General features: G+C 46.4%; 1 protein-coding gene across 25 annotated transcripts in view; it reads left to right on the top strand.

The window, feature by feature from the left end:
- Kalrn (kalirin RhoGEF kinase) overlaps positions 1–21,229 on the top strand; it is a 598,618-nt gene that overhangs the window by 190,832 nt on the left and 386,557 nt on the right. For all 25 annotated transcript variants that reach the window (XM_048454129.3, XM_048454132.3, XM_048454114.3 and 22 more), the window contains exons 4-5: positions 16,564–16,756; positions 18,669–19,181. In XM_048454129.3, the coding sequence (XP_048310086.1) occupies positions 16,564–16,756; positions 18,669–19,181 (706 nt within the window). The remainder of the gene's footprint in view (positions 1–16,563; positions 16,757–18,668; positions 19,182–21,229) is intronic.

The following is a 21,229-nucleotide window of genomic DNA, read 5'->3' on the forward strand; positions in this document are numbered from 1 at the left end:
TGGTGCAGAGGGTAGATTAGATTCTCCTTCTGTGGCCTGCAAGAGCCTAGCATGAGCAGTACCTGAGATCAGTGCTGGATGCAGAGCTGAGCCCAGCGCTGTGGGCTTGCAGCATGGGGCACCCCAGTGTTGTTGCCTTGGGGTAGAGGTGAGGGGAACTTTACAGCATAGGCTGGAACGCTAGGAGACTCTTGTTTTAAACTCTTGCTGGGAATGGGGCAGCCCAGACAGAGGGAAGGGCTCAGGGCAAGGGCAGAGTGAGGCAGGGAAGGTCAGGTTTTCAAATTACATTTCAAAAGCTCAGGAGGGTAGAAACTTGAGTGAGGACTTTTGAGAGTGGCCGAAAGGAATTCCATAGGTCCAGCTAAGACGTTTTCCTGATAGCTGTTCATATGGAGAACAATTAAAGTTACATTTTAGAGGATTGGCTCTGGAAGCTGAATGGAAGATGGGATGGAGAAGGCTGGGGCATGGATGGTTGTACTAATATAGATGCAAGATAATAATAATGGCTGGCATTTATGAGTCTGTACTAGAGCAGTCCCAGGCACTGCCAGAAGAAACTTACAAACCTTGAGTCATGTTATTATCATTCCCAATTCACTTAAGGGGAAACTGAGGCCTGGGGAGGTTGAGCGACTTACCTGTTGGGGGCACAGCCAGTATAATTTGAAGCTAGATGGTCTCTAGTATCAAAGCCTGTATTTTATGCACCAAAGAGACAAGGAAGCCAGAGCAAAGGGTGTGGCTGTGGTGACAGTGCAGGGGACTGACGAGTGAGAGGTGGGCTCAAAGGTGGCTAAGACGGAATTGGGGAAGTAGGGGAGGAAGGAAGGAGCTGGGGTTATGTGATAATCATGGGCTGCAACCGTCCATCCTTCCAACCTGCGCCCCCAAAGTTCTCTGTGGAAGCTGGGTGTAAAGGTCACCGGGGCAGGAAATACAAGTGGTGACTGCCACACAAACCTAAGCTTCCGCTGGCCAGGGCTGACTTGTGGCTGTGGTAGTTTGGGACACTGGAGAGGGTAGGTGTTTTAGAGTTTCTCCCTCGTGTTCATGTTCAGTCCCAGACAAGCAAACTCAGCTTGTTTATGCTCAACTGTGGAAAACACCAGATTGCACCAAGGGATGTAGGGAAACCGTAAAAGCAATTAAACTGTAGGATGATTTAAGGAGATAGACTGTCAGTAGCAGGGGACCCCCTCCTCGCCCTGTCCTCCCTGCGCATGCGCAAATCCAATGGGTAAGGTGTGCCGTATGATAGTGAAGTAATGGTCTCCCTGCTCTTTTTCCATGGGTCTCAGGTGTGTCCTTCACACAGCTACCTGCCTGTTTCTACTTTCTGCACTGTTCTGAGGTCAGGCACATGTTTCTGGACTTAGTCAGCTGATAAGCAGCTTGAGGTTGGTTCCCTTCTGTGATCTGTTCACTGCTGTAGGACTTGGCAGGTCTGCACAGTCCTGGTGGGGCCAACTGTTGCTGGGCCAAGAATGAAAAGAAACAGGTTGTAGGGAGGAAGGGAAGAACGGAGCAGAATGCTTCAAACACAGAGGCAGCGTTTGTGACTCCCTGGAGAAGGACAGCTCAGGCGATCCGAGACAGAAACCATGTGGCCATGAGTTACTGTGAGGAGCAGTTCTGAGTATCCCAAGAACCAGGAAGTGCCTTCAGAAGATAAATCAAAGGCTCAGCTCTGCGTGACAGAATCCTAGTAGAGGGATTGTTGTGTCTGCTCCATGTGTCTTCCATGGGCCTCTCAGAGGGGACTCTGGGGATTGCCACTGACCTGTGGAAGGATACAGTGTGCTAGCGGAGAGAGTAGGCTTGTGAGAAATTATGGACATTGTTGCAAATTCTGTGGGGACTTCTGGCCCAGAGGAGCAGTCCTCTGCAGGAGTGTGCGTGTGGTGTGTGTGTGTGTGTGTGTGTGTGTGTGTGTGTGCGTGCGCGTGCATGTGCTTATTAACCCTTTGCTTGATTAGGAACCACAGTGTGCTTGAGGGTTTGGTAGGATAAGACACAAAAGCAGCTCGGCCCCAAACAGCAGACTGGACGTGGCAATTCCGTTACCTTGCCTTGCCATGTTGTTCCTCCCACGGCTCCCTCAAAGTTAGGGGTGGAGCTATGCTTGTGTGGTGGTGGTGAAGCTATAGGCTAAAAACATAGACTAGGCCTGTAGTAAATGGTGAAGGAATACGTATATACGTCTAATGCTCTCTTTTTTATATTAGAAGCATATTTATGAAGTATTTTTAATTTAAAGCATGGAAAAATGAAAATATTTTGGAAAGCACTTGAAACTCTAGAGATCTTATTATCTAGAGATAATAAGAGTTAATATATTGTCATATTTCTTTTCCTTATGTTTTAAAGCTTATAAAAAACACAGGGAATCCTATCATTCATCCTCTTTTCACTGAGTTTCATACCACAAAATAGTTTCTTAACATTGTGAAGTTGTATCATGGGATGTATCATATTTAAATTAACTCTAGCAGAAGTGTCTTAATTAGGCTTTCCGTTGCTGTGATAAGACACTGTGACCAAAAGCAGCTTGGGGAGGAAAGGGTTTATATCAGTTTACCTTGCAATCACAGTCCATCATGAAGGGAAATCAGGACAGGAACTCAAGCAGGAACCAGGAGGCAGGAAGTGGAACAGAGGCCATGGAAGAGTGCTGCTGCTTCCTGGCATGTTCAGCTGACTTTTTTATATAATTCAGGACCGCCTGCCCAGAGGGGGACACCACCTGCAATGAGCGGAGCCCTCCCACATTAATCAGCGATCAAGGAAATGCCCACAGGCTTGCCCACAGGCCAGTCTAATGGCGGCGTTTTCTCACTTGAGCTTTCCTCTTCCCAGACGACTCTAGCTTGTGTCACGTTGGCAAAGCACTAGCCAGCATAATAAGACATCTAAGTTATTTCTGAAACTTCGCTGTCATAAGTAATCCTTCTTAAACATTATATATGAACCTTATCTCCTGCTTCAGTGGTTTCTTTCTTTTTGAATTTTTTGAGATTGTAATACAATCATAACATTTTCCCCTTCCCATTCCTCCCTCTGAACCCTCACATAGACCCTTCCCCTCCCCACTCTCCTTCAAGTTCACAACCTCTTCTCTTTCTAATTGTTATTGCATGCATAGACATACCTATCCCTGCACAGAACCTGTTGGATCCACACAGGGCTACCTGATGTAATGTCCAGGCTGACCACTGGGCACTGGCTGACCAGTTGGTATGCTTGGGGGAGAAGGTCAGTTCTCCTGTCCCCAGCTTTCCTCAGTGGCTTATAGATATAAGTGGTTTCTTTGCTATAGATTTGTAATGGAAATATTTGTTACGATGGGTAAGGCCACATTGCTTTTAAGATTCCCAACTTGTACTCTAGTATGAGTTGCTTCAACTTCGAATTCTTACTTTGACACAAATGTAAGTGTAGCTGTTTACCACTGCCCAGGAATCACTGTCCATTGTTTCCACCATCATGAAGAAAATCCAACATTTACACTGTGAGGCTCTGTTCCTGCTGTGTAAGGCTAAGGGGATTGTCACAGGATTTGCCCCTTCTGGCAAAAAAAAAACCTTTCTTAAAATAGCATGACCCCTTAACAGAGACCTCACAGAAGTGTTCTGAGCTGCTGTGACGTGTAGCAAGGCCAGACTATTGTGTCCTTGGTGAACCTTTAGCTTTCCCTCCGTGTGTGTTTTAGCTTGTCAGCTGGTTGAACAGTCAATCCCCGACTTGGCTCAGTGAAGTTGTCAGCCTCCTCTATGTCCAGCTGAATTGGTGGCCTCATATGCCCTCTCTCAGCAAAGTGAGGCCTCCTGGGAATTCATCTCTGGGCAGCTCAGGTGTGGTCCTAAACTCTTTTAGCCTACTGGCGTCCGTAGTTCACCAAGAGCAGGCTGATTAGGAGGCCAGAGTGTCTGCTGTCATCTTGATTAGGCGAGCGTCATTGTCAGGTGAAATAAGAGCCAATGCAGTCAGGCCTTCCTAATGTTCATGGTGGTCAGGCTGATTTGAATTAACTAGGACTCATCTGGTGAGGGGGCTACAAACAAGGGAGCCCCTTGAATACAGATGCTGAGAGACAGCCTAGCAATGAGGGGGTTGGTTCTTATTTGTTGTTTGTTTGTTTGTTGTTGTTTTCTTGGCGGGCTCCAGATTTGGTACTACTTCCCTTCCCCCACTTCAGGGACATTTCCAGAATGTTTCCCATTCATGACTTTCCACACTCACCAATAGTTAGGTCTCAAGCTGTGCCTTTTGCTGGTCTTCCTATGCTGTGCCCTTTGCTGGTTTTCTTCCTTTGCTGGCCTTCCTATGCTGTGCTCTTTGCTGGTCTTCTTGTTATGCTGTGCCCTTTGCTGGTCTTCCTATGAGTAGTATTTGTTTTCAAGCATCTGTGGGATACACAATTCTAGTTTTGTACCCAGGTTGCCTTTATTAGGTACTTTTTGGTAATTCAGGTGTGCTGCCACCAAGTGGTAGAGTACCTCTGCTCAGCTACACAGGAGAGTATGAAGAGGCTCCAGATTAGTAACATTCTGTTCTCTGCTCATCAAGTATTGTGTTTTCCAGCTTTACTTTAAAAAAAATATCAAATACTAACAGTTAAATAGCCATATACATTATTGCTCATCCATTAAAAATATATTTAACACAAGTTTTCTCTGATAAATATAGTAAATGCAAATAAAATGTTGTATGTGGAAGTGACTAGCTGAGACAAACAATTACCAGCTGAAATGGGGCATTTTATAATGATGCTATTTGGGGGAGATTTGTTTAAAGAATATAGCATTTATGTAATAATGCCTACCTTTCTTTTATAAAATTGTACTTTGAAAAGTTAAAGAAAAGCAAAACTTGCTATGGCTTGTCTTCAATCTTAGCAGAGGGGAAGTGCCCTGGGCATCGTTATCTCTCAGGATGCCCACAGTCTTCATAACCATTGCTATCAACTTCAGAGCTGGAGGTGAAGTCTTAATTTGTCTTTTCAAATCCTTCCTGTCAAATGCTGTTATCCTTCTTTGCGAATGGAAGACAAGAACACGGGAGAACATACTTTCCAGGGTTTCCTATGCACCTCCCCTCTACTGAAAGTGTTTGCCCACCACCTCACTGTGTCTGGAGTTGTCTTAGATGAGATATGTTCTACATATGTCCTTCATATGTTCTATAAGTCTCCCTCGTCTGCCTAGCAGTGTCCAAGAACAAATACTTGAACAAAATTTGAAAAAGACCATTGAGCCTAGAGGGTTTGTCACAGGGAGACGGCCTGGTCTCTCTCCCGAGATCAGATTGGCCATAGGACATGTGCTCTTGAGAACAGGGAAATTTTTGCAGTGTGGCTCTTGCTATTCATCTCCGAGTTTGCAGAGCACCCCGGTAAAGGCCAGGGCCTCATTCCTAGACTCCTCGGAAACACTACCAGGAATCTCGTGAGTGTGAAGTCACCTGACTAGACCACCATCAGAACATCCCCTGCCCCGTCAGGGTCTGCAAGAAATCTGGGCTTCTTGCTGGGACGAAGCCTGCACAGGCCTGGAGGCAGCAGGAGTGGTCTGTCTCACGGAGGAGGTGCTGCTGTTTCTAAATTGAGCGAGGATGACAGCCAGTTCTCCAGAGCCCAGACGGAGCACTCTTGTCAGCGTGGTGACTCAGCGAGGACAAATATGTTTCCGGATAATGTACTGACATAATCCCAGTGTGTGTCCTGATGGCCCTGCCTCTTTCCTCTCAGAGGCTCCTTCCCTCCCAAACTCCCAGTTGTATTAGGTCACTTGAGGACCAGATCTGGTTTGGGGAGCTCAAACGCCCTGATGCCAAAGCATTTTCTCCCTCACGTCTCTCAGACTGTTCTGTCCACAGCTGGAATTTTATCTGTTCCCATCACCAGTCATTCATGTGCTGGTTTTTGGTGTGGTGCTTGAGCCAAGGTTTGAAGCTGTGACACACCCCATCCTGCTTCCCTGAGGGAAGAGAACATTCTTGATTTCCAGATTGGGATGTGGGAAGACCTGGATTTCCAAGTGGTCAGTTGAAGAGAAACTTCCTTGCATTAGGGCCAGCCCTTCCTGCAACTGCCCAACCCTGACCATGATGAGTTACTTTCTCAGTTCTGTGGTTGTGCAGGACAGTCGCTTGCATACACCAACCCCGAGGGGCTGGTCAAGTGATCCTATGGCCTCTTCAGTTTGTTCTCAATTACAGACTATTTGGGATAGTTTGGGGGCACCAGTTTTTGCCTTCAGGAAGGATCATTGTCTGGAAATGTGTCCAAGATTCAGGAGAAAGAGAAAACCAAAGTGTGTCCAAGGCAGTAGTCAAGCTTACTAGTTACATGGAAACTCCCTTTTGGATCTCTTACTCATGGATATGAGTAGTAATCACACTGTTACTATTTTAGGTTAAGATGTGTTTTTCCATCCTTCTGACCTACCTGGTCAGATAGGCAGATGGAGAAACCATAGTGACTGGGCTCAGGCTTGCTGAGGAGGGCTGGAGAGGCAGAAGCAGAATAAAGAGGCTGTGGCACTTGGCTTCCAGATTTCTTTTTCATCCATTGCTTCGGCTATTTCTTTTCTGCTTCATGTTTTGAGTAACCCAGAAGAAAGGATAGAGGCTGTTGTTCTAGGCAGACCTGTCAATCTGCATCTCACCCATCCCTGGATCTACCCCTCCGCCACCTCCTAGAATCCCAGAAGTGAAGTGGCTGTAGTCTTCCGGAAGTGTCCAAGGCGGTCTTCTCTCGGAGAGGGAGGCTCCCTCCCCGTCACATCCCAGGCCAGCAGCCAGTATGTGTCCTCCTCCGTGAATTCAAGTTGTTTCAGAGCCCGGCTGAAATGACCTTGCTGGTGACAAACAGGAAATCCGGGTTATGCAGCAAGTCGGTGGCCTTCTGGGAATGAGGGGACATCTTCTTCAGGAGGCTTCATGCTGTCCTTCTCACACTGATCCTGAGTTCTTTGTGATGTCCTTTTGCTACGGCGGTGCCCTTTTGGCATCTTCAGGATGGGAAGTCTTTGTCCTTCCTGGCCATGCTTTATTTGCACACGTGTATTTATTTAAAGGCAGCTTTGGAGATGATATGTGGATGAGATGTTCCACTGAGTGGGTTTGGACCTCTGACCTGACACTTGATAACCACACATGGAAACACTGGATGGAAGTCTGACGCCTGGGTCACTGCTGTCTGATACTTTGCCTTCCCTCCTCCAGGGAGAAAAACTGAAATGGCCACTTGCTACTCTTGGCATCTGTAAGCAGCCTCTTCTGGGTGAAGTTAGGTAATGAGTTTTAAAAAGCTAGGAAGCACCAATCTTCCTTATTTGGCCTCCACTTCGGGTTTCTGTGAGTCAGGCTCGGTCCTGGCAGACCTGGGGAGTTCAGCTGGCAAAGGGTACATCCTTGCCCTGGAAGTGGACAGAAGCGTGGTAAGTCTTTTGCTGCAGCCTGTGCTAGAATCACTGGGGTTGGGAGGCAGGCACTGAAAAGTACACAGTCCCACCCCATCCAAGTCCATTGGAATCTCCCGGGCTGCCCAGTTTCTTGACATTATAACACAACAGTTTACAGACTTGTACTGGGCTTCACTCAGAGCTATCCTTGGCTGTTTGTGGCCCGTAGACTGCATCTAGACACTCTTTACGGGTGAGTTTAAGGTTCTGAGTCTCAGGTAAAGCATCATTTTATACTACCCTGCCTCCCCCTCTGGCCTTTACTTAACAAGAGATTCAGAGACAAAAGATGGGTTATTGCATGGCATAGAAAAGATACCCACTGGAGCTAAGAAGATGTTTGAGCCAGCCTGAAGACCTGTGCTCCATCCACAGAATCTACATTAAAAACAGTGGAGGCAGAGACTAGCTGATGCCTGAGGCTATCTGCCAGACAGCCTAGCCTACTGGGCACACTCCAGGCCAATGAGAGATACTGTCTCAAAAACTCAAAGTGCATAGGTAGCTCCAGAGGAGTGATAACCAAGGTTAACCTGTGCCATCCACATATATGAGCACATTTACGCAGGTACTCCCGGACCCCCGCGTACATGTGCACTTATATGAATATACGCAGACACATGTAACACCAATCCTTTAGAATAATGACTGATAAAGTGAACAGTCTTCCAGTGAAGCAAGGCAAAACCAAAACCAAATGTTTGGATGAATTAGTATGGCTCCCTAGGTGGCCTCAATGGCAGCTACATCACATCCCAATGGCCTCGCAGTGACCCAGTGGAGACACATCTGTGACAGGCACAGGGAGTCCACTGGTCCTACTCTTCCACTTGGAGAAACAGCCATAGAGAGGCCCTCCTCTGTGAAGGACGGCCTAGAGAACTGTCTGTGGGAGCAAGCATTTATTACTGGCAGCGCTCCCCGGAGGATGGCTCATGGCTCCAGAAGGCAGGGAGGGCCTCCTCCAGTGTTCCTGTTTCTACCTCTGCGTATACAGATGACAAAAGCTGGGAGCAAATGCTACTGTGTCCTGAACAGTTTTCTCCAACACCTGCTGATTGCTGGTTGTTTGCGGAAGCGGCTATGACCTGGTTTGGGGCCATCAGCAGCACTCAGTGAGGAGCAGAAAGCAGGATCCATGGATGCAGAGGTCAGAGCCAGAGCCTCTGTGCTTCTGAGGGTGCTGTAGAATTCCAGCAGGGTCCAGGGCAGCGGTGTCTCCCTTTCTCTTTCAGTTCACTCTGTTTATGGGAGGATTTAAGGAGCACGGGAGCAGTGCAGAGCCAGGGAAGTGGAAAGTGGATGGCTTGTTTGAGGCTACCATTCCCTCCTTTCTCTGCTCTCTGTTCTCGGTGATGTCTCCAAGTACGGAAGTCCAACCAGGAGCCATGGTAAGATCTCTCCAGATTCCTCTGTACCTAATCTGCAGGTGGCATTCTTGTATGCAGCCGTCATACCACAGCAGTGTGGTGGCATTAAATAGAGAGTCCTTAATGCGAATTGTCCTTCCTCTCTGAACCCATCCCTCAGTTATCAGGCTAGCCTGTGAATTTGTTACCATCCCTTGACAGCTTGATGATTAGGTCTGACTTACAGGTCAGCTCTGTTCCACCTCAGTCAAAACACTGGTCTTTCCTGTGCTCCACACTAGTATTCACACACACACACACAAACACGCACGCACGCACACACACACAAGCATACATTTACACACTCACATGCTCACATACACTTACATGTATATGTTTCATGCATGCACACGCATGTACACATACACACACACACACACACACACACACACACACACACTACAACAAAGCAGCCCTGGTGACGTATGCACAGGAGCGCAGCCCTGCCTCCTCTACTGGTCAGCTAGAGGGGAGTTTGCTGCTGATCTCTGTGCCCTCATCCATCACCAGGATGTATTTGGGTTTTATTTATTGCAGTAGCTATTTACAGTGAGAATCCCAGACATTCATGGGAACAAGGTGAATCTCAGGTGGCATAGTGGCTGGGACAAAAATAGTCAGACCAGAGCAGGGTGAAAACCAACTGATGATGGCCTTATGGTGGCACAATGGAGAGAGGTCAGGGTGACCCTGACTCCTGCGTTGGGGCTTTTGTAGTCCATTGGTGAGGGATAAATTACATTTTGTATATGAAGTACTTACTATACATAGAACCTCAGATAATCAGTGAAAGTTAGCTTTTTATTAACGCATGAATTCTCACTTTAACTAAACCAGTTGCTTCACATTGCAGTGTTTGGGGGTCTGCTTGATGTCTCTCCAGCCTGAGGTTTCATCTTCACGATGTAGCTCCCCAGTCCAGGGAGGCTACTGGTCCCCTGCTCTCTTACTCCACTCTTCCTGTCTCCTGCTTGGTGGCAGAGCAGCAGCACCCAGGTGGTCTTCTGCCCCAAGGATTTGGCATGGGCTATTCTCTCTTCCTGAGTTCTTCTCTTGGTCTTCCCTTAGCTAGTTACTTCTCAGTGTTTGGGTCACTGCTCTCCAAGCAACTTGCCCTGAGTGTCTGAGTTCTTAAGTATTACGCGTTCTCTTCAGCTGCAATCTTGTGTCTATCACTCCTTCTAGAATATAACATTCATGATTCTGTCTTTACCCACATTTATGTTCCAAATCCCTAGAATTAGGCCAGCTACAAAATCAATGGTTAATAAGTACTTATTAGGTGAATAAATTAATGGATAGTATGATATATTTAGGTGACAATGTGTTTCTTATGAACACCTTCATAATCAGGTCCTCCATTTAATTTTTTATTCTTTTTTGGTTGTATATGTACATGTGCATATTCATATACGTGTACATGTATATTTACAAGCTCTCTGTGTTTGTGTGTGTGTGTGTGTGTGTGTGTGTGTGTGTGTGTGTGTGAGCCAGAAGTCAACCTCAGGTGGCATTCTTCAGTTGTCTACCCTGTTTTTTTGAGATAGGATTCCTCATTGGTCTGAAGGTTGCCAAGTAGGATAGGCAGGCTGGTCAGCCAGCCCCAGGGATCCATCTCTTTCCTCCTTTTCTAAACTGGGATTACAAACACATGTCACCACACTTCAGTTTTTAAGTGGATTCTGGGGGATCAAACTCTGGTCCCCATGCTTGTGCACTTTCCTGTACCCCATCCCTAAGTCTTCCCTTTGAAACCACATATAGGGACATAGATATTGACCTCTCTGAGCCTGCCCATTGTTACTCAGGTGAAGGTGACTTGCCAGGTAAATGTGAGTTTAGGAGATCCCCCTAACTAGTAGGAATGAAGAGGAGGGGTGCATCCTATGGGAGAACTGTCTGGAGTAACGTCTTGTCAATTGAGATCTGAAATGTGATTAGAAGTCCTCTAGGCATTGGTGGGGTTGGAGTGGGCAAGCACAGATGGAGGATGGGAGGCAAGTGTACCCCAGAGGGAAACTAAAGACAGTTGGGAGACGCAGGAGTAACATGGTGTCTGTTTTATGGGACAATGACCACTGTGACGTGGGAGATCTGGGAAGAAGAAAAGGTAGTATGAAGATCTCGTCTTTGGTCACATGATTGTGAGTCAGATCCAGAGTGGTTCACTAAAGTGGCCAGCAGAGAATCTGGTGAGACAGGTGGGCTTTGCCCAGGGCTCGCCTGTGATGGAGTGCAGGGGTCAATGGTTAGAAAGTGAGAGAGGAGGAAGTGGTACTTGGCTTCCTAAAATCAGACTGTACCCAATGTGAGCCCATAGTGTACCATTGCCACTGATGGGTACTCAATGCTGCTGTCCAGTTACCAACATGACTGTGACTTGAGACGCCTAGTCCTCACTCCCCAGGCTAAGGCCGTTGAGTATTCTAACTCATGAAACTAGGCTGTGTGACAGTGGTAGCTAAGACCCTCAGAGAAGCAAAATTGGTGCTGACAGATGAGTCATGTAAGTGAATGAATGAATAGGAGTGAGCTGAAGAGCAGGAGTCAAGCCTCTTGCAGAGACAAAGCACTGGCAGGACCGCTTGTGAGGACTGGCTTCAGCTGTGGCCTTCTCCGCTGGAGTCTTTGCTAAGCATAAGAGGCCACTAAGACTAGAAGGGCCGGCTGTCACAGTTCTTTCATTTCCTCCTCATCTACGCACCAGCTAAGCACTCCTCTCCTGGATCCTTCAGACCTGGAACCATCCTAGCAGTGCATTTGGTCAAGAGATGGCTCTGGGGACACTAGATGTGGGTGAATCCTAGGAGATCCCTGGAGAGATAGCCAGGACTTGGTCTAGTAATTGAGATGAAGCTACCAGGACAGATCTATGGGGAACAGACACATCACCATGATTTCATGATCATGTAGATCAGTAGAGGGGGAACGAGCTACTTCAGCAGTGTCTGAGCTCAGTCAGCTGTACCTGGTAAAGGTTGTGCCCAGCCCTTCAGGGAAGCTCCTTAGACAGAGTGGCAGTCTACAGAACCAGAGGCATTTCATTAGGTCAGGAATTCTCCCAAGTCTGTGCTGGTGACAATGGTCTTTATTCTCCAGTAAGGGAGAATAGGGAACTACAGAGAGAGTGTGCTTATAGGTTCCCATGGCAGATGTTCTGACTGTGTGTCACTGTTGCTCTGACTGATGTGGTTGTGTGGTACATGTGGCTTTTAATGTGCATCCTAGTATCTGATTTAGGCAAAGTGAATCTATCATTAAACTCTTACATACCACACCCAAGAAAAGTGATATCATTGGTTATTGTCTTGGTTAGGGTTTCTATTGCTGTGAAGAGACACCATGACCATGACAACTCTTATAAAGGAAAATATTTAATTGGGGATGACGTACAGTTTCAGAGGTTTAGTCCATTATCGTCATGGCAGAAAACATGGAAGCATGCAGGCACACATGGTGCTGGAGAAGGAGCTGAGAGTTCTACATCTTGATCTGCAGTCAACAGAAGGAGACTATGCCCCACCCTGGGTATAGCTTGAGCATATGAGATCTCAAAGCCTGCTCCTGCAGTGACATACTTCCTCCAACAAGCCCACACCTACTCCAAAAGACTACGCCCACTCCAATAAGACCACACCCACTCCAACAAGACCACACCCATTCCAACAAGACTACACCTCCTAATAGTGCCACTCCCTATGGACCAAGCATTCAGACACATCAGTCTATGGGAGCCATACCTACCTATTCAAACTACCACAGTCCTGAAAGAGATTCTTGGACCTCATCCCAGAACAACTTTCCTACGAATATTTGGACAGTCCCCCAAGTTAGCATTTTCAAATGAACATCCTGGGTGGAAATGAAAGGCCACAACGTTAGAGAAGCAATGGTGTAAAGCAGTAAAAATGCCTTTTTGAGATAGCACACACTCACCAAGTGAAGACAGCTCCAGTGACATTTAATGAACAAAAGAGTAAATGGTCTAGAATCGAGTGCTAGAAGCGGGTGATCAATCATCCGGTCACTCTGTATATACATTTATGACTTCTGGGCTGGAGAGGCCTGGAGAGTCTGTGAGCAGTCCATGGCTCAGTCTGAAGGAACTGTGATTTATCAGACATGTTGGGAAGCTTGCCAGAAGACTCCAGGGACCCCAAGCTCCAGCTGGGAAGCAAGCAGAGAGCTTTCATGGAAGGTGGGAAGTGGGGAGAACCACCCCCTTTTTCCCTTTAGAATGGATGTGAAAGCCTGCTACTCCCAGTTCTGCTTCTTTCTAACTCTATCCTCACAGTGCACAATACAGAATTCTAACTCCAAAAGCTTCACTTGGACTCATAAACCTCTTTTAAAGGTAAAATGCCTAAGGGGCAGGTGGGCCTGGTAGCCACAACACTGTATAAACTAGACTGGTGAAAAGGCCCCGTGAGTACACCCTGTGGGAGGAGAAGAGGTTGGCAATGGGCACCTGTGGAAGAGAGCAGGCTGGGGAGTGTGTGGACCCTGGCAGCTTCCAAAAGTGGTGCAGCCCTGGGGTTCAGATGCCATAGGCAGCTTTATCTGACTTTGCTATTTCTTCTAAACATCCCAGGCACCATCTAGGATAATTGTGTCACTGCTCCAACATGAGTTTTGCCCCAGTCCTCACAATAATGGTCCTAGACTGTGGCTTCCCAGACACTAACCCCAGTGATTCTGCTCCTCTGCTGTGCTGCAGCATTTGGTGCTCCTATGTGTACCCCTGCATCAATGCAGCATTTGGTGCTCCTGTGTGTACCCCTGCATCAATGCAGCATTTGGTGCTCCTGTGTGTACCCCTGCATCAATGCAGCATTTGGTGCTCCTGTGTGTACCCCTGCATCAATGCAGAATTTGGTGCTCCTGCGTGTACCTCTGCAGCAATGCAGCATTTTGTGCTCCTGTGTGTAATTCTTCATCAATGCAGCATTTGGTGCTCCTGTGTGTACCCCTGCATCAATGCAGCATTTGGTGCTCCTGTGTGTACCTCTGCAGCAATGCAGCATTTTGTGCTCCTGTGTGTAATTCTGCAGCAATGCAGCATTTGGTGCTCCTGTGTGTACCCCTGCATCAATGCAGCATTTGGTGCTCCTGTGTGTACCCCTGCATCAATGCAGAATTTGGTGCTGCTGTGTGTACCTCTGCAGTGCTGCAGCATTTGGTGCTCCTGTGTGTACCCCTGCATCAATGCAGCATTTGGTGCTCCTGTATGTACCCCTGCATCAATGCAGCATTTGGTGCTCCTGTGTGTACCTCTGCATCAATGCAGCATTTTGGTGCTCCTGTGTGTACCCCTGCATCAATGCAGCATTTGGTGCTCCTGTGTGTACCTCTGCAGCAATGCAGCATTTGGTGCTCCTGCGTGTACCTCTGCAGCAATGCAACATTTGGTGCTTCTGTGTGTATCATTGTGTTGCTGCAGCATTTGGTGCTCTTGTGTGTACTTCTGCAGCATTGCAGCATTTGGTACTTCTGTGTGTACCTCTGAGCGATGCAGCATTGAACACTGTAACCATATCATACCCTCCTGGTTCTCACTCACCTCTGTGTCTTGTCACTGGGCTTCTACTTTTTTGCTGTCTTCTCATAAGCATTGACATTCCTGTCTATTGCATCTGGACCTCAGAAGACGGCTCTTTTCACCCTTGTTTGTCACTGGATGATCCAACCGGCTTCTGCACATGTGAACACATGTCCACTCACAGTAGTACCTCTCGGCAAAGGCAGGCACTGGGCAGCTCCCAGATCCATATTTCCACCCCAGGCTTTTCTTGCAGTGTTGAGACATATATCACATTGCCTTCTGAAAGTCACAAATGTGTGAAACGCATCATTTATATTAACATTACCTGGGATTTTAAAAAAAATGTCAGGCTGCATCTTTGTGAGAAAGGAGATTTGGAAACAAATGGGCTAAGAGTGTGATTCCCAGGAGAAACCTGTAAGAGAGTGAGAGTAGATTGGGGAGGGGATAGACCAGAAGAGCTAGTGGTCTCAGAGAGTCTGGTTGTCTCCCCACTAGGGGCATGCCAGGACCTTATGCAAATGTACTTCAGTTTCATCTTCTCTATACAGAGACGACCATATCTAGTTTATAAAGTTATTGTGAGCATAAAATTCAATAATGTATAGTAAATGTCCATGGTTCTTGACACAGAATAGGCACAAGATTAAAAAAAAAAAATTCTCCTCCTCCCCAAACTGTGCATGGCAGACATACAGAGCACCTTGGGAGATTAGGCTGTTTTCACAGAAAGCATCAAACCTTGGCCATGGGAGGATTTATTAAGTGCCAAGAAGAAGAGGTACTAACTCCTTTCCATGGGTATGCAGGGTTGGGGAGAGAGAGACACACCCTTCCTTCGGGGCTCTTCAGGGAGTATCCATCCAACTGGGAGGCCTGAGCAAGTCTCCCAAGTCCTGAGCAAGGATCATGTGTGGGGATACACACATGTTCCATGAGCTGAGACAGTTACTGATTGACATTGAATAATGAATCCTGAAAAATGTTTTTGTCTCCTGTTGTGGTCTCAGCCTTGCAATGGTGGCCTTACAGCTAGCACGTGTAAGCAAGTGTGATGTGAGGAAGTGTAACACACACACAACAATTTACACAAGTACTACCTGGGGTGGGAGAATAGGTGAAAGACCCCCCCCCAGGAAGTATTATACCGTATATAGAGAAATGGGTTTTTAAAAAGTGGATGGGTAAAATAAACCAAAAATAAAAGAAGGAAGGACCCCTAACTGAGATACCACTGTTTTTTCTTTTTTAACCTACATTTTTTTTTCATTCAATTATGAGGAATTCTAGTTGAGGTTTGGGTATTTAAGATAAGTGTTCCATAAGTTATATAGCAGCATCTTGGTTCCTTTGACTTGCTTATAGTTTTGGTTTTCAAGATGTTCACTCTCACCCCAGTTGGTCTGGATTTCAAGAGCTACTGCCCCATCCCAACAACCGAACTGTGATCCTCATCAAGTGGAGCCTGAGACAGCTGCATGGGATCCCCACAAGTCAGCCCCACCCTCACTGCCCTCCAGTGCTCAGCGTGACTCAGCAACCCTCAATTTCAAAGTTGGCACACATTTTCAACTACCTGTGATTCGTCTTAAATACACGCTGGCAAACACATGCTACTAGTGCCTTACATGCTATAGTTAACCATTTGGCAGAATTGGCCTGGAGGCACGCATTGGAAAGATGCTCTGGCTTGATTTGTATTAGGCGGTAAAGTGTGCCATCTGTCTCAGGTGAGCATGAGGAAGACTCCTCATCTCCAAGGAGCAGTAGAGTCCCTGTATTCAGGGAGCTTTAATCCAAATGAGGAAATGTGATTCCTCCTCGGAAACCAAAGCTAAAAGAAAAATTTAGATGCAATCTGAGAGCCCACATGATAAACTTCCCAAGTGCAACTGACTTGAAAAGAAGAGTAGGTGTTGGCTAAGTACGGGAGGAAGTGGACTGTTTGAGCCCTTGGTCCTATGCCGTGAGTGTAGGCCGCTCAGAAGGCAGTACCCTTTCAAGTTGGCTAGACAAATGACAAGAGTTGGGGGCGGGGGTGATCCAGGTCAAGAAGATGCAAATCTCCCCATACTTTTTGCCTGTGTCCTTAAGAGTCTCTGCTGCCCAAAGTGACCATGTCTGAACTCTGATCTCCCCATAGCGAGGACGTTTGCAAACGTGGCTTCACAGTCATCATCGACATGCGGGGCTCCAAGTGGGACCTCATCAAGCCCCTCCTCAAAACCCTGCAAGAAGCCTTTCCCGCCGAGATCCATGTGGCCCTCATCATCAAGCCTGATAACTTCTGGCAGAAACAGAAGACCAACTTCGGCAGCTCCAAGTTCATCTTTGAGGTGAGACAGACCCCTTGTCTCCCTCCTTTCTGTTTCTCTATGCAGTCAGTGTATTCCTCTCTTTCCTTCCCTGTCTACCCTATGATGGCCAAGATGTCAGGGGCGAAGAGTTGCAGATTCCTTGGCCATCTTGGCCTTACCAGTTACATTTCTGGTATGAATAAGAGGCTCAAGAAATGATCCCAAGTGCACAACATCATTATACAATCCTATATACTGTTGATGGGAATGTGCATGGCATCAGTATTTCTGACAGCAACATTGCAATTGTATCAAAACTTTTTAAGAATGTATCTGTTGATCAAGTAATTCTTCTGGAAAACTATTCTTATAAAAACAAAGCAAAAAGATTAAAACAAATTAAAATTGCAAACAAAATACCAATGAAGATTTTCATTATAGTTCATTTTGTAATAGTATATGTATATTGCATTTATGTATATATTATATGTGTATAATATAATATGTTTACTATATATAAACTTACAAAGATATAACATATTAACATGTACATGCATTTACTGATCTTTTTACTAACAAGCCATTAATTTTGGTGACACTGATACCGGAATCTTATAAAGCTATTAAAATCATATTTAGAAAATATTACAAAATGTTCATGACATATAATTTTTAGAAGGCATATCATAAAACAGTATTGGCAATGTGATCTTAAATGGTTTTAATCTCTGTGAGGAGGAGCCTGAGAAGTGGAACTGTGTGCAGTGGCTTATTTAAGGTGACTAGAAAATGGGCTTTATTTTGTTCATTTTTTTTATCCTTTTTTGAGATGAGAAGCAACTTTCATGTCCATGAAAACATGTTGTTTTTAAACTAAATTCTCCAGAGTGCATATAAGTTCTTGAGAGTTCATGATGATGACACATAAGATTAAATCAGAGGTTTAAACATTCTTGTTCTAGCCAAATTTGAGCGGGGAGAAAGAGAGAGAGAGAGAAAGAGAGAGAGAGAGAGAGAGAGAGAGTTTGTTTTAAAGTTAGAACTGCATTTAATCTTTCAGAGTTTCCCATTCTAGAGTGCTATCCCCAAGGACTAGGAGTGCATATGTTTTGGGGTGGTGGCCCCAGTTGGCTGCAATTTGAGTACAAACGGCCTGACCTCTTGACTGAGGACGTTTTCACTCTTTATTAATAGCTCAAGAAAATTGTTTTGGTGCAAAAACCATTAAACATCACACACAGTCTCCCAGAACGCTACCTAAAGTTCCAAGTCCTGCAGAAAACACTTTCAACCCCTTTGGCTTGTTTTTACAGTGCTGATGACAATACCTGTGCATTTATAAGGGGGAGAACCTGAAAAGGGTATTTCTAAGAACTCTGGAAACATTTGCTTCTGTGTCCTGCCCGCTCCATGACGCTCTTCACCCCAAGTCGAATAAAACTGTCTCTGCCTCCTAAGCCAGAGATGCAGAAAGCAGACGGGTGGTGGCTTCCCCTCAGTCAAGCAATTAGGGAGCACTAGTGGTCTTAGCAACAGCAGGTGGAATCCCTGCTAAGACGGAGGCAGCCCACGAGATGGGAAGGAGGGCAGGGGCTCGGCCTGCAGCTGGTGTTCAGTAAGCAGCCAATAGCTCCCGAGTGTTATCTTCCTAGACGTGGTGAGCATGGCCAAGCTGGGAAGAGAAGGTGTTCCAGAGTGAGGAGTCTCAGCGTTACACAAACCCCCTAGGAATCTGGAAAACACGGAATCTGCCTCTAGCAATCAGCAATCTGTTCAACCTGCGATCCTGGCTTATTTGAGGCTCCTGACCTGTGGGCCTTATGGACTCCCTTGTACCCTCTTGTAGGCAGGATCTAATTGCATGGACTTTTCTTTTTCTCCCTCCTGCCTATTTCTGCCCTGCTGTCTTCCCCCACCGACCCACATCACTGTGTCTCCTTTTCCTTCCCAGACAAGCATGGTGTCTGTGGAGGGCCTCACGAAGCTGGTGGACCCCTCCCAGCTGACAGAGGAGTTTGATGGCTCCCTGGATTACAACCATGAGGAATGGATTGAGCTGCGCCTCTCCTTGGAGGAGTTCTTCAACAGTGCGGTACACCTGCTCTCACGCCTCGAGGACCTGCAGGAGATGCTGGCCCGGAAGGAGTTCCCTGTGGATGTGGAGGGTTCCCGGAGGCTTATCGACGAGCACACACAACTTAAGAAAAAGGTGCTGAAGGCCCCTGTGGAGGAGCTGGACCGGGAGGGGCAGCGGCTGCTCCAGTGCATCCGCTGCAGTGATGGCTTCTCAGGGCGCAACTGCATCCCAGGGAGCGCTGACTTCCAGAGCCTTGTCCCCAAGATCACCAGCCTCCTCGACAAGCTGCATTCCACCCGGCAACACCTGCACCAGATGTGGCACGTGCGAAAGCTCAAGCTAGATCAGTGCTTCCAGCTGCGGCTATTCGAGCAGGATGCTGAGAAGGTAGGAAGGGAGTGGGCCAAGCCTGAGCTGAGGGTGGTGGGGGCCTAACTTTATGGGGACACTGTTGGGGTTTTAGTCCAAATCTCTGGTTGGAGAAATTTGGTTGAAATCCTTTTTAAAAGATGCCCATTGGTTTCAGAGAGCTTAAATGATTTTAATCTCATATTTGGCCATTGACCACTTATTATTAAAGTTTATTGTTACATTGTTTTTAGTGTATGCAAGGTTCTATTCTTTTGCCTATATAGATTAACTTGTGTTAGCCATCCTCAGAGTCCTGAGAGGTTAAGTGGACTACCATGGTTCCATTTTCCGGGTGGACCTAGCTAAGCTTGGGGGTGTAATCTGGTTGCAGAGTTCATGCTTGAATCAATGCAGTTAGACACTGCCCTCTGTGTCTTTGATGAGTAAGGGAATTGAGCTGCTAGCAGCCAAAACAGCAGCACTATCAGCAACCATTATTGTCCCTTCGTGGACTTTCCTTTCTAGGAAATTTTAAGTATGGATTCCAGTTTTATCTGTATCTGTCTTGGCACAAGACAACCGAAGCTCTTTATTCTTGGCAACGCTGACCTATGGATCTAGTCTTTCGTTTCCGAGTTCCAGACTCTTCTGGCCATACCACTTCCTTTTGAAGCCCGTTTTCAGATAAGATACCGCTTTCCCAGCAGTACATGTTCAAAGCTTTTTCCTTGTCATGGAAAAGTAAGCTGTGAGAAAGAAAACAGAATAAAAGGCACCTAGAGTCTCTGCTGAGAACATGAAAGCACCTTCTCTGGATAAACTAACGTGGAGAAAGAAGGGTTCGCTCCTAAGTGCCCTTGAAGAAGACGGAAACGGGCTCCCTCCCTCTTACTGGTTTTGAGGCACGACTGTCACTTAAGAGCATGGCGCTGCTCTCTGAAGTGCTCTGGCATGTTCAGGAACCTATGGATTTCACAGTATCTGACACAGAGGTGTTTGAGAGCTCACATCATGGTCTGAGGAGATAGCTCAGCTGATAAAGTACTTACCTTCCAAGTTGGAGAACTTGAATTTGATTTCCAGAACTCACCTAAAATGCCAGGCATGGTGGTACATGCTCACAATCCCAACCCTGGGGGGGTGGAAACAGATAAATCCTTGGATATGAGTGACCCATCCAGCCTAGCCTAACAGGCCAGCTTCAGGTCCCAGTGAGAGATCACATCTCAATAAACAAAATGGGCAGTTCTGTAGGAACAACACTTGAGATTGACTACTATGGCCTAGACATACAAGAATGCACACTTGTATGTGCACATGTGTGCTTACACATGAACATACATACACACACAGACCCAACATTGAAAGTATCTTAGGTATTTTGAAGAAGTAAAATCAAGATCTAAAACTTTCTACATAACAATCCTAATTTATATATGTAGAAAAAATTTACCATAGATGGATACATTTAATTTATAAATTCCAGACTTACGAATGGTTTTAATGTTGATGGACAAATTTTCTGATCTTTTGTGATCACTAGAAAATCAATCCATGTAGTTTTGAAAGAATTCATATCCATTTCTACAGTAAACTTGTGGTCCTGTCTTGGTGAGCCATGTAAAGTTGCCTGACCTCCTTCAGTCCTCTGTGCCCAGTGGTGCGGCAGCCTGGGTCTGACCCTGCCTGATTTGCTTAGATCACAGAACCCCTTGTACCACTCCTTGAGTGATAACAGGCCAGGCCAGGAATCAGCTGCATTCCATTCAATTAGCCAGGGATGGCTGTTCCTCATGGCGCCTCCCAATTCATCTCCCAAGAATTGCACAGTGCATTAGTATTCCTGGGTAGAGACTTGGAGTGGCTTGCCCAAGATCATACTGCTGGCTAAGCAGGGTCAGTATCTTAGTTGGTCTTCACAGCGTCCTCAAGCTCTTCTCCAGGAACCCTTTTGCCTCTATATTCCCAGGACCCGTCTCTTGCTAACACTGAATACCACCTGTTTGTCCCTAGGTCACTTGGCTAATGTGTTGATATTCTGAATAAAGTCTTCAACTCTACTTTCTTATGTATGTGTGTGAGTG

The sequence above is a fragment of the Myodes glareolus genome, chromosome 2, assembly GCF_982192425.1.
Source record: "Myodes glareolus chromosome 2, mMyoGla1.1, whole genome shotgun sequence".
Classification (NCBI taxonomy): domain Eukaryota; kingdom Metazoa; phylum Chordata; class Mammalia; order Rodentia; family Cricetidae; genus Myodes; species Myodes glareolus.